The sequence below is a fragment of the Falco rusticolus genome, chromosome 1 (assembly GCF_015220075.1).
Source record: "Falco rusticolus isolate bFalRus1 chromosome 1, bFalRus1.pri, whole genome shotgun sequence".
Taxonomy (NCBI): domain Eukaryota; kingdom Metazoa; phylum Chordata; class Aves; order Falconiformes; family Falconidae; genus Falco; species Falco rusticolus.
Genome location: NC_051187.1, coordinates 38,028,378 through 38,055,022, shown reverse-complemented (window position 1 = coordinate 38,055,022; position 26,645 = coordinate 38,028,378). Strand labels below are relative to the sequence as shown.

Genomic DNA, 26,645 nt, shown 5'->3' with positions numbered 1-26,645 from the left:
GCTTATCCACTATCTGCACCACCAAGTCCTGCTAACAGCCCTTTTGCTGAGGGAAATCCATATTACGGACTCCGTTTTCATTATTTGTTAGACAAAGTGGGGAGCTGCTATGAGGTTATATTTGCCTTGTGCATCTGGAACATTGAGCACTCAGGGAATGGATATGAGTTCTTGCCCATCTTTTATAACTTAACACAAAGTAATCTTATCAAGACAAGAAAAAAACACAACCACATTCGAGCAACCTGTTGCAGTATAAGCTTCAAAAACATGAACTGAAAGACGAAACGCCATGGTTGAAGGTATCCGAAGTTCCCATCAGGTGAATTCCTTCCCTCTCCAAGCGGTTGCTGGCATCCCTCCTGACCAATAGATGTTGCTATCCCCCTTCTGTTTGTTGCAGGGCCAAAGTACTAAAATGCCCTTTCCAATTCAGTGGGTATTTCCAGCCATGCTTTTATTTCTGTTGGTAAAGACAGCAAAACCGACATACAACCACAGATACACAGTACAGCATAATGTCATGATATGCCCTGCACCAGCAGAGTCTCCCAGTGCTGAACTTGGAAAACCATCTTTGACCTTGGCACTGCTCTTGATGTCAGGTCATTGACGGGTAACATGTCCCTCCTTCCTTAGTCCACTTCAGTGGTCTCTTGACTTTTCTCCAGTCTAGTATTTAGGATCATCCCAACTGTCCTGGATGGGGACCCCTTTCTCCACAGCGATCTGAATACACACCTCTCCCCCAACCCCCCAACCTCCCTTTCTGCCATGGCAGAGGTCACCAATGGAAAAAAAAATAATTCTACCAGGAAGACTTTGAAAGTCTCATCAGGAAACATCAGCTGCTGCGAAGGCTGCTCTTTCCAGATCTGAGTAAGACACCTGGGCATCAATTAGCTCTTCACTGTGAGGCTCCCTGTTCATGCATGCATCTGAGAGAATCCCATTTTTGCAGGAATGTGGGAGATGCCCATTTGTCTCCACATCCAGAGCATTTCCATTCTGGTGCCATTCCAAGCCAACTTTGCATTTGTTTAAGTCCTGTTTTTCAGGATCCCTGTGGATTTCTCCATTGGTGTACACCTCTAAGGCATACTCGCTGATTCGTATGCTGGCATTCTCTGCATCCCCGCCGTGAGTGGAAGTCCTAGAGCTGGCTGTTCCTGCCTTGAACGGCTCCTTCCGGCCCAAGATATGCTGGCTGATGATTTTGCGGAAGGTGTATCGGAACTCCCTGATTCGGTAGGCATAAATTAGAGGATTTACAACCGAGTTGGCATGAGACAGGATAATAGCCAGATACATTAGCCAGAGGGGAGCATGGGCACAATTTGGGCAAAAAAGGGTAAAGCAGTTAATAATATGCAGCGGAAGCCAGCAGACTGCAAACAACCCGACAATGATAGCTAAAGACTTAGCTGCATGGACTTCCTTCTGCAAAGTGGAGCGAGAACGTTCCCCATGTACCATCTTGTTCTCCATCTGCTTGAGCTGCCGCCGGGCTGCCATGAAGATTTTCAAGTAGATACCAAACATGAGGAGGAGGGGCAGGAGCACACAGGCAAAGAAGTTGTAGTAGACCATGTACTCCATGGTGACCACAGCCTCAAAGAGACATGCCACCATACTGTTGCTGCAGTTGATGGGAGAGGTCTTATTGGAACCCAGCTCTTCAATCTGGGAACGATTGTGCCACCCTAGCATTGGTGTCAAGCCGATGATGAAAGATAATACCCAGCAGATGGCAATGATACCTTTAGCTCGAGAGCCAGTCACCAAGCCATTGTACCTATAAAGCAGAGGAAACAGGAATCATATCAGTATTGTTCAACAAGCCTCTGATACCCACACAACTTCCCAATGTCCCAAAAGACAGCAAGAAAGACACCTGCTTCTTCAGATGGGCCTTTGAACTGCCATGCAGAACCCACACAGCACAGCATGGACTCCACAATGACATTGTATGCCACCTATTTCCCTCCCCTTTCCTTTAGGCGGTGAGGAGGTGACAGAAAAGCAGGGAAATTAATACAGTTTTCATCTGTGTTCCTTCACTCCACCAGCCCACTGGGTCATGCATGTAGATCTTGCAGCCTGGATAATGAACAGCACTGCTCTGACCCTTGGTGAAGACCACTGTGGCTCTCTGGCTGAAGGCTGAGGTACTCCTCCTTTCTGGCAAAGGAGCAGCCTTATAGCACAGGATTGCTGTGTCTTGTAGTGGATCTGTGAGCCAAATAGCACAAAAGAACTCGGAGGCGCAGTGCCATCGACCTTGTGTCCGCGTTCAGGTGTGCTCCAGGGAAATTCTGCTGACTCAATCACAGAAGCCAGGCTGGCATCACCTTGCACAGCATCTCACTCTGCTCCACAATGGCACTTTCAGGAAGGCCAGCACCACCAACCTTCCTTAAATAACTGAGACAAGTCAGCAGTTTTCCTCACCAGCCCAAGTAAGCTGACCCCATATCCTTTTCAAACAGGAGGAGCTAAGCTGAGGACAGTGTTCCAGCTACAGGTGTGCTGTGGGCTGCATTCACACACCGAAGGGGACTTCAGCGGTGGAGGTATTGATATGTCTGGCTGAAGCCAGTGCTCTTAACAGGAAATTCTCCAAGATCTGTTGAAAGACGCAATAAGCAACATGGTAAGAATCTGACAATGCAGCCAGAGACCTTGGTTTGTTTGAAATACTGGCCAGTTCCCAAGGCCTCACAGGTTACTGCGAGTCCTGAGCTGACTCCACCAGCTCTTCTCTCTGAAAATGTAAATCAGGGCAACAGTTTAACATTTCAATGCAATTTCCTTCCCTTGGTAATGCTCAGCATGGGAAGTAGATGGCCAGATTCCCACATTGTCCAGTGTGGGTCCCACACTGTACTTGACCCCATGTGTCTGTGATCGGACAACGGTAGCACTGGGCTCCCAGTGTTTACCCAATGCTCCTTCTCCCTCTGTCCCCAGAATTCTCTCAGCAAACAAACATTCAAAAAAAGAATCCAACAAGCCATAGAAATCTTTCCATCTCTCAATGAAATAGTTATTCCCACAGGTTCATGCTCCTATCCCAATGCAAGTTCAAGACAGGGGGGGAGACAGGCGGCTTTTCCTGGGCACAGTACAGAATGGAGATCCTGCATGTGCTTTAAATCCCTGCTGATGGGCCTTGGAAAAAAAAACTGGCTCCACACAAAACCTGGCAGGCTTGAGTCTCCATTCTTCAGCTGCATTTCAAAATCAGAAAAGAGGGAGTGGGTAAGGCAGCCAACCACACAATTCCCAGTCACTGAAATCCTCCTTCCAGAAATGAGGGAGGGATTCAGCTGATTCTGAGAGATAAAAAGGTTTCTCCAGCAAGTAGTGGATCCTGCCCAATGTTTAGGGGATGCTAAGGGCACAGCATGGATGGTAGCAGGGAGCTGCTCACATTCAGACCTTATCAACGCAGCAAAACAGCATCTTGCTTTGGAAACTACACTTAGGGAGCAAGAGACTGGCTGAAGGCACTTAAAGCATGGGAAAAAAAAAAAAAACAAAACAAAAAACCCTCAAAACTCTGCAGCCTTGGAATTGGCTACATCTTGTCAGAGGAATTTTGAAATTGTGCAGCTGTTATCCCACGACTAGAGATGTCCCTTCCCTTCCCTTCCACTAAAAATATATTAATTACTGCTCCAGGCAAACACCCCCCCCACTTCTCCCTCCCTCTTACCCTCTGGGGATTCCCATGCAACAAACTTTACGAGGCTTAGGAACAGCACTTAACCCAAGCAGCTGCCTACTTTCCAGCTGCAGTGTTGTGCTGGCAGTGGCAATTATCCACCCATCAGCAGTGCATTTCTGTAATTCCTTGCTCAGTATCTCAAGGGGTTAAGAGAGAAAGTTCATAGCATCTCGTGACATAGTGTGCGGCACCATGTTGGCCAGGTACCCACTGAGAAGTTGTAATTCTCCTGGGAGAGCTTCATTTCTAGGATCCATAGGAGACACCTCTGGCTGACTTGGCTGAGGTAGCGTTATTGTTCAGATGGACTTTCCTGGACTCATTCCTTTTGTCCGCTTAGAGATGTCACCAGGCCAGCATTGGGGAGTTTGTGCACCTGTCTAGGCATCTTTCTAGGCTCACAGCAGCCAGCCCAAAGCTACTTTCTGTGTCCCCAGTGCTGTACATCGTAAGTTCAGGCCTTCCAGGATGCATCACATATACTGTGAGCTGCTGGCACCTATGTAGGAGACACAGCCTGCTGAAAGGAGCTGGTCACACCTGCAGCCCATGTTCTGCATAGCTGGCAGGTGACTTTGTAGCATGTCTGATGTGTCCAGACAGCACTGGATTGTCTGTGCACAAGCAGTTCTTGTGCTTCCTGGAAATACTGGAATTACTACATAAATGATGACTTCTACTCGTGAAATTCCAGACACAAAGAACATTAGCGCAGAGCATGGGCACACAGTGGAGCTGGGTGTGGGGATAGTGTCACCTGATTCCTCTAGAAAACAAAACTCACTTTTCCAAACACATGAAAATGTGGATGTTTTCCCCAAAATAATTTCACTTGCGCTGCTGCTCTCCCAACCATCAGGCTGGCAAACTGACTCCAGGATAGCAACTGCCCTTGGTGAATGTACAAGTCAGCTATGCTCCCTTGAGTAACCTGGCTGAGGATGCGGCACTTCTGGGTGCTTGGCCTAAACTCTATGTCATCGAGATAGTGATTCCCTCACAAAGTGCAGCACCTCACCAGTCTGATTCATAAACTATGTAGCTGGGTGGAGGACAGAGCTGGTGTAAGAACCACAGGGTCCTCAGGTAGAAGTTAAAATCTTTCCGTATGTTGCGTGATATGTAACTGGCCTAACTCATTGTCAAAAGCATCCAGCCAGCCTTCCAAACCCACCTCTGGCTGACAGCACCGCGCAATTGGTGAGATGGCTCTGCCATGCACGGAGCACATTTCAGCCACCTTTACTGCACCACACCAGAAAGCCTGTGCTCAGTTCTGAGGGCACTGGGCTTTGAACTGAATTCCAGCAGCGCTCAATGATTTTTAACAAATCACTACAAAACACTGTTCACAGAACACATCTGCTCAACAGCCCACGCCTCAGGCAGCTGCAGTCATAGGGAGCAAGAAAAAAGGAAGATATTCTGCCCTTATTACATGTACCTGGAAATGAGAGACACTGACAATCCCCGATCATCCAGGAAATCTTGTGGCAGAGCAAGAAACCAAACCCAGACCAGATTCGCATGCACCGCCTAAACAACGCTTTCCAAAAACTCTCAGTCAAGAAACCTTCTCCCCTATCACCAGGTGCTAACTGACACTAGTGCTTGTCTGCGCTGTGGAGACAGGGTAGGGTGGGATCTCACAGGTGGGCACAAGGCTCTCACAGAAGTGGTAATGGTGTGCAGGCACTGTTCTTTTGCTTGTGGCATGATCAGCTTCCAGGCTAAAACCTTGGTAACAGCAAGTTCCACTGTGGCCCACAAAGTCATTGAGAACTGGCATTGCTTTCAAAGCCATGCCCATGCTTGTTCAAAGGAGGTGAATTACGCTTTTTTCATATTAGGCTGAATCTGTCCATAATCTGTCACTAACATGAGCGCATGTAGGCAATGTCTGTTGTAAAGTTAAAAGGTTTATGGTGAGCAGGGAAATAAATAAGTCCAGATACGGCTCAGAGTGACAATAAAACATAAAATCCCTGATTCACTGATTCAGATGCTCATATATAAGCATTTGAGAAGGCAACCTTGGAGGATTAAAGCAACTGCTGAAAGACACTATTCTCAGCACAAAGGTCACTTCAATGCCCTATACTTTCAGGGTTTGTGCTCACCTCTCCTATTCTTCCTACCCCAGACTTCAAGAAGCCAGTCCTTCATGTCCAGCTCCCCTAGCCTCTGGCAGAAAAGCATCCCAGTACCACCTCAGAGCTGCGATTTCATCTGTTCCATCAATGTTCCAAATGTCAGGGAGCTGCACCTTAGTAATGCTTTCCCAGAGAAGCATCCCAGTAGCTTAGGCAGTCGTCTCCAAAGGAACTTTAGAGGAAAATGTCTGCACTTCAGTAGCTACTTACTGTATTTGGCACTGTATTACCTGCATAAATATTTATGCTGCAGGTGAATACCTGAACCCAGCACACAGAGCAGGCGGTAACCCTAGAAAACTTTTCCATTTGGCTGCAGAAAGAAAAATTTCTCCTCCCTTTCCAGTGCATCAGAGCTACCTGTCCTTCCACCGTGGGAGTATCTTTACCACAAATGCCTGCACAAGAGCACGTGGCTGGGCTCTGTGCCCATGCAGCATTTGCTGGCACCAAAAAGCCTGGAAAGCGGCAATTGTTCTTGGCCCATGACTTCATGCTGGAGCTCACACTCATGGCCAGTTTTGTTTAGAACACCCTGGGGGTTTATATCAGTGAGTACAGGTTTTCAGGTACCTGTCATGTCAGAGAGTTCGCATTTTATCCTAAAAGGAACAATGACTCATACTCACTTCCTAGGGAGTGCTTTTTTGCCACTTGTAGAGTGTTACATTCGTATAAATCCTGGCAGAATTCAGTGAAGTGTTTGAGAACTTCTGGTAAGTCTATCAAATTCTACACAATGGTTTAATCGTTTGAAAGGTAGAACCGATAAGAGGTTCACAAATCAGTTCAATGCGTTTTTAAATTTTACCTATAGGTATCTTTCCTTACTGCAATTTTTCTGGGGAGGATCTTTTATCCACAGAAAAACCATTCCAAAGGTAACTCTAATTATGCACTGAGGTGTCTAAAACCAAGCTGTATCAGAAATCCCACTCTTCTGCCTCCTTAACACTGACAGTTTATTTGTGTGGGAGTACACCTCCACATATATATCCACTGAGACATGAAGTTACCTTCCTTAGGACTAATCAGACATGAAACAGTAAAAAAGAAAAAGAAAAAATAGATTTGGCCCTTTTTGGTTTTGCTAGAGAGAAGGAAGTCTGATCTGTTATTTTTTTTATCTAATGAATATTAGGAATGCCTGGTGTTACCTTTCTTGTCCTCTGAGGAGGAGAGAAGAGGCTTTCCCAGGCATTAAAGGATGGGGTGAAAACATTGCACCTTCAGTGGCAGAACTTTCCTCCAATGGTTTGACACATTTTTCAGACAACCAGATATTAGAAAAAGAAAAAAAAAAAAAAAGAGATGTGTGCAGTCGAAATCGTATCACATTTCCTTCTTCAGCTAATCAGCTTTCACTTTCTCAGCATGTCTGAGGCTATAAATCTAATGCTTATTCATCCATAAATTCTTAAGGGGAAACACAATTGACAGGTTCTTCACTTCTACTGTAAAAGGACAAACCAGCAGAGGACACGGAGGGGGAGGAACACATGGATCTACCTGTGGGTATCTGCATCCAATCAACTCCGCTGTTTCTAGGGTGGACAAGGGCGTGCTCTGTTTTTTCAAAAACAAAATAGTGAACCAGTACCATGCCCAGCACTGATGAAGTCTGATTTTGCTAAAAGACTCTTTACCTTGGCTATTCCAGGAAATTAAAATTTCAAGACAATATAGTTGCAGTGATAACCCCAAATATGGGCAGAAATCCCAATTTTTAAAATCCTTTTCCTGGCAAGTCATCTTCTAGCAATAAGTGTGCTTAAACCGTCAGCAAAAGTCTTCAGAGTTAGCTCATGAGAGATGAATTAAAGACACTAGCAATCCCAAAATAACTTCGGAGGCAAGCTCACGAGGTCTACTCTACATATGTTTCTTTGTACCATTTATCATTATTTTGGTTTATAAACGGAAAACATCTACATGTAGAACTGTAGAAAAGTGGAAACAGTCCAATTTATAGGTAACTAATATTAATAGAGTTTTCTCCATAATGGAATCAAATAGCTACTCCTTACAACTACATCAAAAGTAGATTGCTGTTAACAGGTATGGCTGTAGGTTTGGGAACCAACAATTAACAATAATGTTATAGCAGTACAAGCTTGCTGAGGCAAAACTTCAGGAAAGACTGTGCTGGACTGGTCCACATGGAAAGGTAATTTCTGCAGCTCTAGGGAAAAGAATGCTTTCTATTTTTGAATGGGAGGTTTGTGTTAATTGAACTAAGTGCTGGATGGCCAAAGTATTCACATGAGACAAACCTATATTGCACAGATCAACACAAGTGATTTAAGCTCAACAGGAGTGAGGATGTCCAAAAACTCAAACTTGAGAGCACAACAATCAGAAACTAGTTCCATTGTTGCAGTCATGTTTGCTGTTCACGATAGGAAGCAAGCATTTCTGACAGTGTGCTGCATCCTCCTAAGGACAAGACAGGAAGGAAGGAGACTCCTACACTTCGCCAGCACTGGCCTCTCCCAGGGCTTCCTCTACACCTTTCGAGCTTACTGAATGACTTGGAAGCATTCAAAGCCAGTCCACAAAACAAAATTCTGCTTTGAACCCATGGTCAGATATGTCCCATCACAACAACATGCTTCTGGAAAACTGAACTGAGTAGCAGCCACTGCGCATGATGCAAAACTTCCCCTTGTCCCACATCAGCCTCCCTAGCTGCACATAAAGTAGTAGCTCGTCATGTTCAGCTTTCAAGCTCCGATACTGAAATGACCTTTTCTTCCTTTAAACTCCAGAGACCACAGAATAACCATCTGCAGGTCTGGGCTGAGACAAGCCTCTGCCTTGCCCTAATACCTGCCTTGCTTCCAGAGGCAGTGCCCAAGCTAGTCCAAATCTTCCTTAAGGCCCATTTCTTCATAGCCTGCTGCTTCTCCTCCCTCCACATTTAATGGGCCCCCAAGAGAAAACCCCCATCCACACTCTCCACAACTTTGCTGCTACCACTGCAGGCAGAGTCCCCCATTCTCCCTGCAGGGAAGGAGACAAATTGACCTCCACCCCTTTCTGCCCTCCACCACGTGTTGCTTTAGCTCCAGTTTCCCACAGCGATGCTTCTGGTGCTGTTGGCTGCAGCTCAGAGCACAGGTTATTGAGATGACCGCATAATCCTGTCTACATATGGAATGGCAGCTCCTAGGCAGCCCTGCTGCAATGCCATGGGCATACACCATGTGAGGACAGAGAAGGAACTGGTAAAAGAAGCGACCAGAAAATCCAGCAGCCAAGGCAGCCTTCAAGACCTAGAATTTTTTTTTTCAAATTACAACAGGAAAAGTGCTGATCCTCATTTAACTTTTCCTCCCTCAATTCATCTCCAGATACGCTGTTTTTAATGATGTTCATCCCTCCCCACCCTAGCCCCGCTCCACCCACCCAGCCCAATCCATGCTTACCTGAGGGGTATGCGGATTGCAATGATTCTGTCAATGGCAATAGCGAGGAGGCTGAAGATTGAACTCTGAGTCAAGACCAGGACGAAGCAGGCAATGAAAAGGCAGCCATAGAAGAAGGCACAGAAGCCAGTGCTGATGGTGATGGCAAAGGGGATTGCCAGCACACCCACGGCAATGTCAGCAGCAGCCAGGGACACCACAAAATAGTTGGTGACGTTCTGCAAGTTACTATTCAGATAGACTGCCCAGCAGACCAGGATGTTCCCCAGGATGGCCAGCACTGCAATGACCAGTTCCAGGATGATGTAAGCTACATCTGAGAGGAAGTCTTCTTTCCCATGTACTAGCATGGTGAGAACGACCAGGCTGATGTGAGAACGTGCCAGAAAAGCTCAGCGTTCATATCTGCAGAGCACTGAAGAGCCAAGACACCTCAAAGCTGCCTGGGGGCTGAAGAGGACTCTGTTGCCAGCCAGTGAAGGTTGCTTACACACCACCTTTTCTCCCCATAGCTGTTCACGATCTTTACAGTAGCGGGTGCCAAGAAAAAAACAAACAGGGCTTGCCAACTCCAGCAAAGCGGATTAACCAGATGCAGAATTCAAACTCCAGCAGATGAATGGACAGGAGATTACCTCACATAGACATACACTGCTCCCCAGGCCACAAAGTCCAGCAGGCAACATGACACAGAAACTGTATTTTATGGTAGCATCACGTCGGCTGTGACTTTTTCTTTCCTGTGACAATCACGGTGCTAGTCATGGCTTCCTGTCATGTACATACCTACTAGCAACATCTTCTGGTTCTCTTCTTCACCTTTTCCCACTAGGACTTGGGAAATCGTCTCTTTAGCTGAAGCAAACATTCAACTTCTTCACTTGTAGTTTCCTCTAAAAAAAAACACAAACCAAACACCGACCATATACGCTAAGTAATCAGCTCTGTGGAGGAGATGGGAAAAGCAAAATCTCATTAAAGTGGCACATTAAATTGATAATGGATATTAAACAGACCTAGAAGAATACATCATTGGCAAAAATCTCACATTTTGTCTATCCTGAAAGCTGCAGAGCCAACCCCAAGGTTCAGGAAGGCAGTAATTCACAGTGGTGATGAGAAACAAGGGACATTTTGTTTTCCATGCTACTAACCGAGCTGGCACTTCAGCAGCTGCTCGATAGTCTGCCCTGAAACATGAGAGTCCCACTAATTATGCCTTGGCAAGTGCTGTGGCTGCAGGGAGGAAAGGTGGAGGAGCCTCCTTACATACACCTGTCTCCCTCCGATCACAAACACAAGACTTGAGCCATCAGGTGCTGCCCACCCTTGTGTACTTTGCCACAAAAGTGTGCTGCACAAATACGCTGCTCCGCGATGACACGAACCTTCATTCATATGGGGGTTACGTTGCTGGCGTGTGGTCACCACTCTGTGGCCATACCTAGTCTTTCCCTCAAGTGCACAGATACTGGAACACGATCACCAGCAGGGAGAATAGTTTGAGGTATGTCAGACAGTGACATCTTCAAGGATTTTTTCTCCGAGTACATATACTCTGCAAGGGTCTCTGCAGGTTCCCCTCCTGCAACACCATAATTTTTGTTCACATAAATCTTTATCCTATAAGCAAACAATTTATCCATTATACCTGCCATTGTCTTGCCCATAGTGCTTGTTGCATCTACAGATTCAGGTCAGCATCATTCTTCGACTACAACCAGCCAGAATCACATCCAGCAACATACACTTCCCCTAGAAACACACACATAGGCACAAATACCAACATCATCTCTCAAGTATACATTCGTGTTCCTGCAGTATCATCCACACAAATCTAGGACTGAAGCTGGTGCTGCTTGCAAGGAATCATAGTCCCTACAGCTGCTGTTTCATATGAACAAGATACATACCACCTACATGCCTGCAAGCTTCACTCGCACACTGATCTTGCAGGTCATCTTGTACCTCTGCTTTCAGACATGGGAGCACTTCACCAGTTTCAGCTAAAATCATAGCAATGAAGAATACATTTCCCTGAGCTTTGTGCCACAGTCAAGAGATAAACTGTTTGCTGTCCTACCCTGTCACTTCCAGAGGGGGTTTTTAATCTTTTTTAGCAAGATTTTGCAGCAATATTTTCTCATTACTTTAAGAAGACAGCTACTTGAAACATCAGAGGGCTGGGGAAGAGAGGGACACACTGCACTAACTGATAAATCACTTCAGCTCAGTTTTGGATGCAACATGAACCTCCAAACCAAAAGATTTTTGGGGCTCCCTCCACAGGTCATTTAGTATGGTCCAACCCAGCAGAGTTTCATGCCTTCACAGTTTACTCAGTTTTCAAGTCAGAAACCTAATTTCTCAGGATAAAATAAAAGGGTAAAGACAGTGATAATAAAAGAAAATATGATTAACTTGTGATTCACATCTGATCTCAGGAATATAATCTAATTTTAGACCTTTCATTGATTTAGAGCTCTATTGCTAATGCTGCATTTGAAAGGAAAGTGAATGATTCTTGGTGGTTTGGACGTGGTTCAAAGACCTAGCTTTTTCTCTACCTTCAGCAATCTTGTCTATGTGTTTGGTTTGGTTTGTGTGGAAGAAATCAACAGAAGATACTAGTTTGTGATCTAGCTGTTAAAAGGAAGATAAAAATCATCCATTTAATCTTTTCTAAAGAACAAAAAAACCCCAAGAAGTCTCTGTATTGCCTATCTTCCTTTAGTACAAACTCTGCTTTTCTGCTGACCTGAAGATTGCTTCCACTTTCTTGAATTTCAGGGATGTCAGTAATACGCTCCTACATCGCTCTGCTAGCATCTGACTGTCCATTACAAATCCCAATAGGTTCGTTTCAAGGCAGTGATGCTGGAAGCTAACCCCTCCCAGCCTGGCTTCCAGGGAGGGGATTAGAATTAATATAAGATAGAAATAAAGAAAATCTGGAGGGAGAGAAAACAGAAAGGACAAGATGAAAAATAAACAGTGCTTTGTGCATGTGTGTGAGCAAGAAAGGGGAAAAACAGGACAGGCAAAAGTTGGTAGGAAGAAAAAACCCAACCAAACAAGGGAAACAGTGGGCAAAACAGGCCTGTTAAGAGACAGACAGTGTGTGTGCCTGTCAGGGGTATGACACATGGCTGTGCCTGAAGGCTCTGAAGTGGGTGCAAGCTCCCATGTCCCTTGGCATCATGGCAGTAAGACAGTGAGGGGGTAATACTCTGGCCATGGAGCAGGAAGCATACACCCCTCTGTTTCTGAACATTCTCACATGTTTCCATGCAGGTCAAGCTCCTGACCAAACTCCAGTGGCACAACAAATTAAGAAAAAACTAACAAACTACTGTGACATCCTTGGGCCAAAACAACTGCTATGTAAAATAAAACCACCATAAACACCCTGACAAGTTACTCTGAGATGAAGTCAAAAGAACTGAAGTAACTGGTTTTTGAAAGGAGTCAGCCTGAGAACTGGTCACATTAAACCTGACGCTGAGATCTACTTAAAGTCCTGCTACGTTGTTCTTGCCCCTCATATTCATACCACATACACCTCAGTGAAGAGGATTGAAGTGAAATTACTCGGATAGTCTTTCCCCCATATACTAATCATTCAGCACAAAGACAAAACTGGAATTGCCTACAGCTCTGCACGTATCCTGAAAAAGCACAGTGCTGGAATAGGAAGTTTAATGCCCCCCATCACTTACTGTTTTCTGACACAACAGAGCTTTTAAGTTTCTACTTCAACTGTTTCATGGTCTGATGTTAAATTTGAATTTTTTATCTCTGAATTTGTTTAGTTCCTTGTTTACTATCCCCCGCCTCACAAACAGTGGCCTGATTCTTCAACCCAAGCCCTAGCCATTTATTATGAAGCAATCTGTGAGATGTTATGCCAGGACAGGACAACATGTCCTTCCAACCCTCTGCTCTCAGATGGGCTGGAAAACCCTTAGAGAGTTCTGCAGAGCCAGCATATCTCAGAAGAGAGATGACTGGAGCTGAGCAGGTGTCCCAGCCCCAACAAACCAGCATTTTGTGTCTTCTTCAGCACCAGTGCTTCTGCAGTTGCCACTGACATTAGAAAATGCAATTATTAGCCACACAACCCTGGCACATCAGAGGCCTCACCTGCTACTTACAGAAGATGCCACAACCTGGGAGGTTCACATGTTCAACCTGAACTCGCTCATCTCATCATCTTCATCTCTCACAGTGTCAGCCCACTATAGCTTTCACCCAACGTGACAACACATCATTAATTGTAGAAGTATTTGGAACTTGCTTTTAAAAAAGAACAGGCTCAGTCTTTCTGCTCATAAGGTTAGAAATTTACTGCACAGGGACAAAATGAAATACAGACCACCTGGAGAAGAAGACATACATCCAGAGGCAATACAAAATTTATTTTAGAATCATCTACTACATGCAAGATCCAAAGGCTCCGCAACCAAGTCTGACAAGTCAAAATTAATTAACAATCAGTTTTACTCACCGGGGAAGTGGTATATTTAACATCTCAGGCCCTTGAGGGATCAATACTGCAAGCTTCTTGAAGCTTAAGAAAAATAACCTGTATCACACAACCTGCTGGGCAGCTACAATTAGTATTTCTTCTTAAGCCCGTGTTTTATTTTGTTAATTGGATTAATTCCTTCTTGATACCCTGGGCTATGTTCCGGTCTTTGCCCCATTATTAAATAAACCTTTTTTTGCCACTCACGAACCTGTAAAGCTGTTGCTCTGTTCATTTTTAGTGACTTGGAACACTCTGTTCTCTCTCATATTTCAGCCCCAATGAAAAACTGCTCCTTGAAAATTCAATAAAGCATCTGAACAGCACGTTCCCATGAAGCTATTCAGCACTGGAGCCCAAGCAAGCTTTTGTTTGGCATCTCCAGTTGGCTTTGGACTAAGGTGCTGCCCCTTCTCTCTCCTGAGCACCCAAAGCATGAAGGCAAGCCCTTGGCCACTGCTTGGTTCACATCCCCCACCTCAAACAAGCTCATTTCCTGCGCTTGGCCCCTTCAGGCTCAGCTCAGGCATCCCAGTTTTGGATGCCCACACTCTGCCACACTGGTACAGGGAAGAAGCCCTCTGCTCTGCATGCCAGACTGACACATATGACAATGTCTGTGACACTTCAGTTTGACAGCTACTCACAGATACCAGCAAAATCTCTAGGGGATCAGCAGCCCTCAGGGCACCCAAGACAGTCTGTGGGCACAAAAGTGACAGGCTGCCGCCTCCCCGGGCTCCAGAGATTGGTTTCTACTTGTCTGCTTTAGGATGGGCTAAGCAGAGCAGCAGGCAGCTCACGAGGCCAGGGGAGTCTTCATCAAGGCTCATTCCAAAGATCACAATCTAGCATCTCCTTTTGACAACATGACCCTTCTCAGGTACCAGCCACATACAGATTACCTAACTCCCTGAGGGAAAACCCTTGAATTCACACATGGCTGTAAGAGCAAAAATTGGTGCTGCTAAAACATTTGTTTCCTGCTTTCCAAAGCCTGGAGGGGGAGATGCTTGTCAGTTTTTATCCTCTCTTTGAAATCCCTTCAGCTCAAAGAGAATTTCCCTATCTTTCAAATCAAAGACTTTAAGAAATTTTGGCTCTCCCCATTACTGTAGAGGATCAAGTCACAATAAATGAACCGATCTGCTCAGAGGCAGTACACAAATTTGCAAAACAACTCAGGCTGTAAAACAATGAGAACAGCTCTCCTTTCAGGGAGAATGAGAGGGAAGGCAGCAGTAGCATTTTTCTGAGTTGCTCAATAGTTTCCTTTCGAAAGTTCAGTATTTTATGAACACTTCACATAGAGCAGCTTCCCCTGCCTCTGACTGTTCACATGAAGCCAGTGCGCTTGATGGTGCCAGAGAGCATCCTCACTCCTGCTTCCTATCAAAGGATGAAGAGATGTGGCTGGGTGGAGCAGGGAAGAGAGGAGGAAGGACGCATTACCCATCTAAACAAGACATACTTTTTCTGGTTCCCCCTATTTGCTTTATTATTGGCTGCTGGCTAAATGATCTTTTAGGTCATCTGCTTACAGTAATAGGAGGAAATTAAATATTAATAATAGACTATTTCCCTCTAGATTGCTCTTTGTTAACAAAGGATACAAGTGAAACAAAGCAGGCAAAATGATCAGCAAACCATGCTCTAGGTTTTCAGGTACCTGGAGCACTTGCAGTTTTCCTCAACCTTCCCTGAAGTTACAGATGCCCCATGTCCTGCACACCTGCCTGTGTGGACACCCATACAAGTGAAGAACGTGGTGATGCCTGGAAATCCTTGTTTTATCAAGGGGCTCCACATGGCAGTTTGACCCTTCAGACTTTATTCAAAACATCAACTGAGTCACTGACACTCTGACTGCAAAAAATGCGTGGCCAAGGATCTTTCGAAGCACAGAGTTTGTCTCTATTTGGGGAGTGAAGTCTTCCGCCAGTGTAAACCCTACAGTGGGGTAACAAGGCTTCTGGATTGGCTTTGCATATTCTCCAGAAATTATGAATAAAATGAGGGCTTCAGCTTTGCTAAACTTGGTATCACCTCCTTGTACAGGAAAGCAGCAGCCCTCCAAGACTTAAAATCTTCACTCCACATACTTGTGAAAGGCAAAAGAAATGGCTCTTCAGAGATCTATACTGCCCCTGATCTTCGTCTGTCAGTTCAGAAATGGGGAAGGGGGACAACATTTCTGTTTGACATTTCTGTCTCTGCTGCAGTCCAGGCCAAAAAAGGAGGCTATAGTCACAGCAAGAACAAGCACGGTGAATTGGGGTGTGAAGTCTTTATCAACTAGAGGACTACTAGAGACACCCATATCACTGCAGCAGTGATAGAAACAAAAAGCATAATAAAATCACCCCTTTCAAGCCTGTCCTGTGTCTCTTCTCCTGTGTATACCCCATATAAAAATCACAAGACAAAAATGCCCAAAATCCCCACTGGACAACAAGCAAAGGTCATAACACAGATGGGCTGGCTAACAGGAATGGCTAATGCAAAACCAATATTGCAGCTTTGCCTCCTGCCCCCCCAAGTGCTAGAATTGGATTAATTTTTATTGCAGTAGCGAAAGAGAAGACTAAAACAGAATGCATTTGACCATTTTTTTTCCTAAGTGGATGTTATAAATGTTTAAAAGCAAGAAAAAAAAACCCTCACAGTAATTATTCCCATTCTAATGGTCACAAAAAGCCAGGGAGGGCAAAACTAAGTAAGGCTGAATGACCAGCAGTTAAATAAGCGAGATCAAACAAACAAACAAAAGGGAAAAGGTTCCCCTGTGCTTACTAGAGAAAAGTCTCACTGGGCAGCAAGCATCATGATATATTGCCAAAAGGCACAGAAACATGCTGGATTTTTGAGCAAACCATTTGTATCCAGGATTGATGATGTTGACCTACAGTGGCATTTCCAAAAATAAAAAATGGAGCATTTGGCCAAGCTTTCATAAGACAGACATGTAAGAAAGCATAATTAAAACCATGTACCATGGCCAGAAACAAGTTACTACTGCCAATATCGTCCACAATGTCTCTGAGGAGCCAGTTTTCCTTTCCTGTGTGAGGGAAGAACTCAAAAGCAAACTTTGCCTCCCCACAGTCCTACTAAAGCCAGCTGTGTTCATACATAAGGAGCATTTCCTTCAAGAACAAAATAAGAGAAATGAGGAAACAGGATATCAAGAAGAGGTGACCCACTGAGGAATACAGGCAAGGGAGGAATGTGCTCTGAAAATATTTATCATATTGTTAATGCATCCATTCTGGTATATTTTTAAAATAATGGCGTAGACTTCTCTCCAGATGTAACTTCACCTCTCATTTCTAGATGAAGTTTCCAGAGAGGCAGTTGAGAATTGGGTATATCTGTGTGTTTTCCTGCATTTTTATCCAGTTGTTCCCAAAGCCTATTTGCCTTCTCTGACTACAGGTTTGCTTTCCACCAGGTCTTGTGTTGCCTGCTCTCTCTCCTCCAAGCACTGTCCTTCTGCAGGTTGCAAGCAGTGCTTGCATAAGCTCTGCCAGTAAAACAAAAAACTCACCCTACCTCAGTGCAGGGAATGCTGTTGTACCAGGCCTACACCAACATGCTGTCTTCTACAGTAGAAGGAATATAAATCTTCCCATCTCTCTCCATGTAACTTAAAATGATTCCCCAGCTGCCCTTCCCTATCCTGATGAAGGCACTGTACAACTTGAACAGAGATGAGCAAATTCTACCTGCTCTGAGCCAAAGCAAAGCTGGCTCACTGCATTAGCTCATCCATGGCTCATATGCTGACCCCTCTAGCAAGGGTTATTACTGAGGACTCACCATGAAGCTCCCATTACCACCCAAATGGTTTGACTCATACCCACCCACAGTATGAAAAGCAGTGAGGCCGCCATTGGGTTGCTAACATAGCTCATCATATCCTTCCTCCTCAACTTGCTCCCTTCTCTTATCAGTGTAAGCAGTGACACAGCAGCAGCACTCGGCCCAAACTCCACAGAGCCTGCCCTGCTGACATGGAATCCACAGAGCCCATCTGACCACCCCCAGAGCCGCCCCTCCCTCTGCCCCTGCACAGCGCACCTCACTGCCTGCCGTTTGCTCTCTACCGGCTGTTTGCTGCTGGCTGGTTCAACTACAGAGACTGACCACGTGCTCGCTGTGCCTTGCAATACTGGCTGATTTTCGGCCAATGCAAGAAACCCTATTTCCTCCCATGCCCTGTGGCATGCCCTGGCCCCTTGCACCCCCAGGCTGTGCACCAGTATGTTTCATTCAACCGGTTTCACCTCAGATTGCCAATCAGCTACCAGCGAAAACGCATTTGGACAGCGTGACAAAGCTGGTGATGTGATTTCATCCCAAAAGCAGGCAAAAGCTACAAGAAAAATTTTTCTTCCTCCTTAGTTTGTTTCCAGCTTTCCCTCTTCCATTTTTTAAGGTACTCATCCTGACTTGCTAATGCTTATTTGCCCTGTGTCACAGCTCATCATCCTGTTAGCATTTCTGTCTCAGTCTCAAAGTTATTTAAGAATTTTCAGGACTCTGCCACCCTCTGTGGATAAGGAGGTGCTGATGCTCTGCTGATGTCTCAAGGCCACATACCCTTACTTTGTCCCTCCCTCTTCTCCTTGCTAGGACTTGCACCATACTTCTGTCACTCCTGCAAAGTGACTTGCATTTTCACTATCACAGTCATCCATGCCAATACAAGCCTCTCTAGAGGTACTTAGTGACTTATTTTTTTTTCCAAGTCCCTAATTATAATCCAATTTATTAAGAAGTCTCCAATGTCACTGCTTACTGATCCCAAAGTCTCAGCATTTAGCCAGTGCTCTGAGGACTCTAAAAAAGTCCTTTCTTCATTTCTTAAGTCCTAGTGCTGTGGTAAAAGCACATCCGCTTTCAAGTAACTGCCTGCTAACTCTGCCCGCTTCCTCCTCTGACTGCTCAGGCCAGAGACACTGATGTTCTGGGGTAGAGAGCACCCAACTGCTGGTGAAAATGTCATCAGTCATTGGTTTCTCCCCTTCTACATCAAACCATTGCACTGGAGAACCAGTAGCCATTCACAAATCACTTTAGAAAACATATTACTGGACTTGCCAGCTGTTTATGAGTGAGTGTGCTTGTCCAGAGGAAGCAGAAAGGCAAAGAGAGGCAAAGAGAGCAGCAGCAAGTACTCCACATCAATAGAGATGCTTCTACCGCACTTGGGAAGTGGCCTTTTTCCCTTATGAAAACATATTTTACAGGTTTTGCACAATAAGAGATCACAAAAAGCTGCAACTGTAAACAACACCTGCAATCACTTCTCAAACGCATGACAACCATGATCCTCACACCTTCCTGAACAAGGATAAACCAAAGAAGATTCACAGTGTGAATTCCTTAGGGACCGTGGCATTTGACTCCAAACACAAAAGATGTTAGTCAAACACAGATGGATCCCAGGAAGGTGCCCAAAACAGACATCCCCAAGACTTTAGGGTTGTTTCTCCCAAGTGGACTGTGTTCATCTCTTGCCTGCAGTAATCATACAGCTAGGCTGTACTGTGGCTACACAGTGGAAAAGGAAGACTTCACTTTAGGAATGGGGTAGGAAAGACTACAAAACCTGTCAATGAATCCTCTTTCCAGTCTTCAGCCCATGAATATGGTTTCTTGTCTTCCTATATCCTGCAAGAGCTGACACCACACAGCTGTACCACAGAAAAAGAATCACATAACTACATCGAATCCTCCAGAATCCTCTATGTCTACCCATGTTATAACCCTAAATGAATCATACTGGTGAAGCAGAGCTTGCATCAGCATTTGGCAATATGTCACAGGGTGACATAAAACAAAAGATTAATGTTTTGTAGGTGTTTGACAAAGTTGGGTGCCTCAGTCTTAACAGGTTCAGCTAAAGAGGCCTGATTTCTGGGAGGGAAGCACTTTTTGGAATCAGGATATTTTAAGGAATCCCTGACCAAGTAGCCATTAGCACAGGTCATTTTTTGCCAAAAATCCAGGCTGCAGAACATTTAAGAAACATTTAAAAAGTCAACGTGCTTCCTTGCACATGCTTCAGGAACTGTAATGGTGCTGGTGCCAGCCCAAGTCTGTCTGATGTTATTTTCCATCATCCCATTGAACCTGGGCACTGATCTGTGGATCAGACGTATATGGAAACTGTAATTATTCAAATAAATTTCAATCACGTGTCTCTCTTCTGAAGATCATATTAAAGAGCCATATATCTCCTAGCTGTCTTTTATCCTGGGGAATGTTTCCTATGGAAAATCCCAGTCTGTGCTCAAGTATATGGATCTCATACTGAAACCAAAGTTGTTATCACCACAGAATATGATATTTAACATCCTACTTCCCTTTACTTCTTAACCTCAACAACTGATTCATACCAGAACCTGACAATCCTATTCTGGGGAAACCTCAACAACCGAAATGGTAGGTCAGTTTGTAGAGGATTTCCCCAGGACAAGAAGGGGGATACAGGTAACAGGCCAACATTACAGAACAGGCAAAGACAGCAGAAACACGTATGCTCTCCTAATAATACGAAAAAAATATAAGGGGGGGGGAAGGGGGGGGAGACGACAACGACACAACAAGAAGTGAGAGAGGAACACGATAGTCTAAAAACAAAACAAAGTAGCTCCAAAGCAGCAAAACCAGAAGAAAAATGGGAGAGAATCTGAGGTCTGAATACTTAATGAAGAAAGAAACTTCTAACAGGGAAAATAGCGCAAGCTTCACTGCTCCCAAAGGGACGCTTTAGAAGAGCGGAATGAGCCCAAATTGCACTTCCCTCTGTTCAGCACCATTACTCACTCAAACGTGTGAGGGACTCTGCCCAGGAGATACGCAGACATGACCCCCAGCTGACGCTGGCTCAGGTTCAGCTGAGCTTTGCATGGCTCCACCAGTGAACAATCCCTCTCCTGCCCTCCTTGAAGAGCTGCTGAACAAGGAGCCACAACTGTCGCTGTGAGTGTCACCTGGGATAAACACAAGGGACAGGAAGACAGAGAACACTGTATCTCAGCTAGCCAGCAGATAAAACAGCCCCAATCTGCAAGTACTAGGGGCCTCCTGAGAATGCCTGAGTGCCTTCCACCCTGGATTTGAGTGCAATCACAAATGCTAATCAACATACAGACAGGCGCCCAGCATGTCATTTGTCACGTCTCCAAAGCTTCAGGAAAACCCCCCTTTCCTCTCCTCGTATCAGAGAAGGACAGGAAGATTCCCTCATCCTCGGCATGCCTTTTCCTCCCCCTGTCCCTGGCTCAAACCATGGCAGCAAGAAGTTTCACTCCTCGCTAACTTCTCCATTGTCAGAGATGCATTGTTTGCAAATGTTCCCTAAAAATGCTATGTAAAGTATTCTTTATTCCTGTTTCAGGTCTTTCCACATCCCTGTGTAACACCTGGACTTTATCTTGTTACCTGTCAGATAGTGATAAACCTCCTGCATGCAACCCCTGACTTATCATTTCAGATAAATGCAATTTGTCTTGTAGCTGTCATTTCTTTCCAAGCCCTGCCTTTCACTGCTGCATTTGTAGTTGTAACAAAGTACTTATTTCATTTGGGCTTGAGATGTATAACTTTAAAAAAAATAAAAATAAAAAAAACATCAGCAGGAGCCCCAAAACATACGTAAAATTTCAAGTGTGGTCTTCCTGGCACTAGATTTACCGCTGCTTTGTGGGCATGGAGGCTCCAGTACTCCTGCTCTTGCGTTATATTCTACAGTGGCATTTGCATATACTGTACACAAGATACAATGTATTTTATGCTACCTGGTAATTTTTGGGTTTAATAGTCAACCAACAGGCCCAATGACGAAAAGCACCCTTTCTCCAGAACAAATTATAAACTAAACTGATAAGGTTTGAGCTAGTTGCTTAAATGTAAGTGATAGTGAGTCTGAAGTGCTCTAAGCTATCACCTGAGCTTCTGCTGTCACTTCAGAAAGGCACGCACCTCCCTCAGGTCCTATCCTATTCTCTGCCAGCCCCACCAGGATGTCTCACATAGCACTAGATGTCTTTTTATAGCACCCATATCAAGCCCCAGGCGTCCTGAACAGGAAGGGACAAAGCTTGCACTCAAACACATGCCGCAAGACTGTTAACGCTTTTGCCTAAAAGCGGCAATCGCCCTGAACATGTACGTTTTACCGAAGCCATCTTGTTGCATTTGGCTTTTCTCTGAACTCTCCTAAGCACTTAGTGGCTCTTCAGCTCTTTTCATAACCTCATTGCTGTGTTTATCCAAACAACTTGATCCTAACTTTGCAACTGCATCACTGTACAGAGCTGTAGTGCAGCCCACCTACCTCACCCCCCATCAGGGATCTCTGGTCATAGCAGGCACAAGGTAGCCAAGTTTCATATGATTTGCTCCTTACAGAACACAGGCTGAGGAGGGACAGAGATCACGCCTTTATTCACCCACATTTACCAAATACCTGCATTTGCTGAAGCACTTCTAAATACTCTTTGCTGCTCCTCTGCAGGTTGCCCACTGTGGCCAGGATGAGGACTGAGTTACAGCAAAGGAGGTTTTAAGCTGGATACCAGGGTGTTTCCTGCATGCCAGGAAAGTAAGGAGTCTCTGCTGCAGGTCTTTAGGAGCAGGATGGAGAAACAGCTGTCAGGAATGACAAAAGCATAGCTGATCCAGCCTTTGAGCAGAGGCATGGATCAGACGACCTTGAAAACCTCCTGAGGATGTTTTCCATAACTGAGTGTTGTATGTGCCATCTGTCCATTCTGATCTACAGAGATTTACTTCAGGAAAAAAAAAGTGCAATACAACCAATAATTATTCCTGACACAGATGCAACCTTTGGGAGGGAGGAAGCATCTTTCAATTCTATAGAGGAACCTCAAGCCTTCTGAGGTTAAACCACCTTCTGTGTATCTGCCCAGATCCTCTTGCCCTGTCCGTTTTTTACCCCTAACAGACCAACCCTCAATATTCAGCTACACAAGCACCTCATTAAGTAGGCAACTTTGTCTTTTTAAAATGAGCAGGGAGGAAAGGAACTGGTGCTGTTGTGTTCAAGTTGCTTCACCAAGGCTGTTCAGCTGCACTGCAAAACTAAGTTGATCCATGAAGCGACCAAACCTTCTGGTCCTAAATACCAGACCCCGTTGAGGGGAGTAACTCTCCATTGACTTGTGAGAATTCTCTCTGATTCCTTGATGCACAGCTCAAGATCTCTTTGTTTTTAGTTTAGAGCCCAACAAAAAAGAAAGCTTTAATGCCCATCTCCATTTTCAGATGGAAAGCACACAAGAGTGACCTGGAGTTATTCATCCAATTCAGATGGAAAGAACTAATAAGAAGAGCTCAAAATCTGTTCAAGCTGAAGACAAGGACAAACTTTGCAGGACACCAAGAGAGATGCTGATACAAGCCCTTGGATGGAAAACAACTCACTCACTGCTGCACAGAACACTTAGAGAGTACTTAGCCACATTACGCTTTGTCCCATCTCACGTGGGTGGAAATGTCGAACCAAAGTGAAGAGCTGAAGCATAGTGAAAATAAGTGTTTTGGTGGAAAATCTGTGAAGCCTTAAGCATCCTGTATAGACGAGAAATCATATAGCCATCAGTCACCCAGGCAGAAAGGAAGTGGTAAAGTGGGAGGTTTTCCCTCCACACCAGATGGAAAAGCTACCAGCCTCAAGACCAAAGGGGATGTACTTGGCCAGCCAGCACAGACCCTTCAGAGAAACACAACCGAAAGGAAGAGTGAAGATTCAAAACAGTCTCTCCAAATCTCCTGCTGGACTGAGCTTCTCCCAGTAGTTCTTAAGAGGACTTAACCACATGGCTCTACATAAAATCCATTATTGAAGATTAAACAAAAAAGATAAATAGCTTTCAAAAGTTGATTACATCACAATGCAATAGTGCCAGCAGCCCTTATGGAAACATCCTATTAAAATATCGGCAAAAATAGAAATGCAAACATGGGAGACCTGACGGGAGGCTTTTTCAGCTCGGATCTTTAGTGCCTTTTGCACCCACTGACAGAAGGACAGAGCCTAAAAACATCATTGCTGGGCTATCATCCCCTGACCTGGCACGGGATGATGCTGATTCTATTTTTTATGTATAAAGATACATATGGAAAGCAAGACAGGTTATGTACATGTGTAAATTACAAACTTACACATGATCAGCATTAAAAAGGAGACCTGGTTGCCTCTTTTTTTTTTTTTTTTGTTTTTCTCCCCCTACACCCTGGAATAGGTCATTTCTATTTTATATACACACATACATGTTTGCAGTTTGTACCCACATGTTTTCTCTACAAATTCAGAGGCTCATAGCTTTCCTGTTTAATTCAGAATTGAATCCATTTGCCACATTAGACAGGATTTCATTTTCATAGTATTTTTGTGATAAGTGATTACATTTATATTGACTTTTTTATTGGGATTTGAAATATGGTATTTCTTCCACAGATCTAATTCAATTGAAATATTTCTCACATCCCTGTTGATCACTTTATCTAATTTTTTTGTACTTCACGTGGGCAACATGCTCTGGGGGGTGTCTCTCTAACAGCAGGAGCTGGCCATGCTTTCTTTCTCTCTGTTAAGTTTCTCTCATGCAGGGTGAATTTAGCAATTACTACAGTTCTTGAGTTACATAGGTCTGCGACTTACGAGCCTGATAAGAAACCTGAAAACAAATACATCCAAAGATCAAGTTATCTAATAGTTGACCATCTGCTTAGGAAAATAATTTTAAATACTTACAGCAATTCCATTAACTGCTATTTACTAAGTGAGTCATGTTGTTCTCTTTAAGTTAACCCTTTCTGTCTCCTCCATCGGGGCCTCTACCCAAGGCAGTTTTGAAAAGGGTGCTCAACCATCTTTACTACTTTCAAGCTATAGCAAAGCTTGCAACACCTCTGCACTCGAAACTCACCCCGTGCTCACACTGCACCAGGACATAAAAGGGCATTAAAGCAACTATAGTGCTTTTGGGAGACTCTCAGACCACACAAACCACCGTGCAGGAAAATCTCCTCCCAGGAGCATCCCCAGTGAGGGCATCACACACCAGCACATGCCACAGCAGCGAGAACACACCTGCTGCCTAATGCACTCTTCCAGGTTGGACTGCCTGCACCTCCAAGAGGGCAGGTTACCCCAGCAGGGCCCCTGAGCCCTGTGTGCCAGGGTACAAAGCCTTCACACACATCCTCCCCACAGCTCTGGAGACAACTGGCACCTGGCAGCCTGTTCCCTTCATCTGCCCTCTCCCCCCAGCACAGGGATGCTAGGCCCTCCGTACCTGGTAGTTCCACTAAGGCACTCGCTGGATACCAAGGCTTAGCGAGCTCCCAGGCACAGCAGAAAGGACACTGCTGAAAAACTGTTTCAGTTGCTTGGCTAAGATGAGTCAGGGTCAGGGCTTTCAGGGGGCAAGGAATGAGGTAAAAGCGCGCACAGGTTTAATGCCATCTATTCAGTCCCTGCCCGTTCTCCCTTACCATGATTACAAAGTGTGCGGAAAGGCTCCTTTGTTAAATGCTACAGAGAAGTTTACAGGATGCAGGGTGCTCCTGTGGAATCGCTATTTTATGATTAAGCACAAGCACAAATATCATCTGAAGAGCTAGGAGGAGGACTGGGTGCAGGGGGGCAAAGTCCAGCGCTTGATGTTTGAGGGAAGATCCGTGGAGCAAACATCTTGGAGTGTGGGGGTGTGTCGAGGGACTGACAGTTGGGAATCAGCACGGTGCAGACGAGTGCCGGCTCCGCGGTGGAAAAACCATCCAAGCCGGGACGGGGGAAAGCGGTGGTAAAGAAAAATTGCCCCCGTCTTGGGGCGGGGGGCCAGGCAGCGCCGGGAGGGCGGCGGGCGGCCACTTTCAAAACTCGCGGGAGAGGCAGGAGAGGGACCGGGGCCGTGGCGAACACGGCGAGGGAAGTCGCTGCCCGCAGCGGCTCCGGGGACCGCTGCCCGTCGCGCTCGGGACGCACCAGCGGGGCCGCCCGCACCGCCCGACCGGCAGAGAGCGGCGCGGCGAGAGTCGCAGCCCGCCCCGACCGCTGCCACAGCGAGCACCCGCCGCCCCTCACCGTGGAGCCCAGCCGCAGCGACATCGGCATCACCCACCTGCCCTCGGGGCGCCGCTCCGCTCCGCTCCGCACGGCTCCGGCCGCGCCCGGCAGGCGTGTGGGGTGGCGGCCGGCCCGGCGCTGCCCCGCTCCCGCTGCCGCTGCCGCTCCCGCCCCGCGGCGCCCTCCGCAGCAGGACACGGGCAGCCCGGCGGCGCGGAGCCGGCGGCAGCGGCGCCCCCTGCAGGGCGGAGCGGGGCGGGAGCGGCCCCGGTGGGTCCCGGCGGGTCCCTCGGCCGCAGCCCCGCCGAGGCCGAGCGAGCGGCGGTGCCCGCAGCCGGGCGCCCGGCAGCGTTACCTGGCGGCCGGCGGTAAGCGGGGCGCGGGGGGCTCGGCGCCAGCGGGGACTGCGCGCACCGGCCGAAGGAGATGGCCACTGACTGCGAGAAGCGCGGGCCGTGTCTTGAGGGACCTGCAAGGGACAGGAACGGGCTTTCACTGTGCTTGATCTGCATACAATGACAGCAGCAGAGCAGAGGGAAGGAGAGGAGAGAGAGGAGGGCTTTCTCTGCGCATTGTTTCAAGCACCCTCTTCTTTCCAGGCTGGACGCCCCCCCAGCGAGTTTCAGCCTCCCCACACAGAGGTGGCCTGAAAGGCTGCACAGCAGAGAGAAACGGGCACCGACGCCTCTTCTCTGCTCAA

The 26,645-nt window shown here is 46.0% G+C and overlaps 1 protein-coding gene across 3 annotated transcripts; it reads right to left on the bottom strand.

Moving 5' to 3' along the window:
- Positions 1-164: 164 nt before the first annotated feature.
- ADORA2A (adenosine A2a receptor) lies at positions 165-26,102 on the bottom strand. 3 transcript variants are annotated; one of them, XM_037410885.1, is made up of 5 exons: positions 26,001-26,099; positions 20,674-20,840; positions 10,963-11,066; positions 9,312-10,204; positions 165-1,795 (listed from the first exon to the last, which is right to left on the bottom strand). In XM_037410885.1, exons 4-5 carry the CDS (start codon positions 9,659-9,661, stop codon positions 835-837), a joined length of 1,311 nt encoding a protein of 436 aa, XP_037266782.1. In that variant the 5' UTR covers positions 9,662-10,204; positions 10,963-11,066; positions 20,674-20,840; positions 26,001-26,099; the 3' UTR covers positions 165-834. The 3 variants fall into 3 exon arrangements, with proteins under 3 accessions (XP_037266782.1, XP_037266868.1, XP_037266711.1); XM_037410971.1 differs by lacking the exon at positions 10,963-11,066; XM_037410814.1 differs by lacking the exons at positions 10,963-11,066; positions 20,674-20,840 and having other exon boundaries at positions 26,001-26,102.
- Between the last annotated feature and the right edge of the window lie 543 nt (positions 26,103-26,645).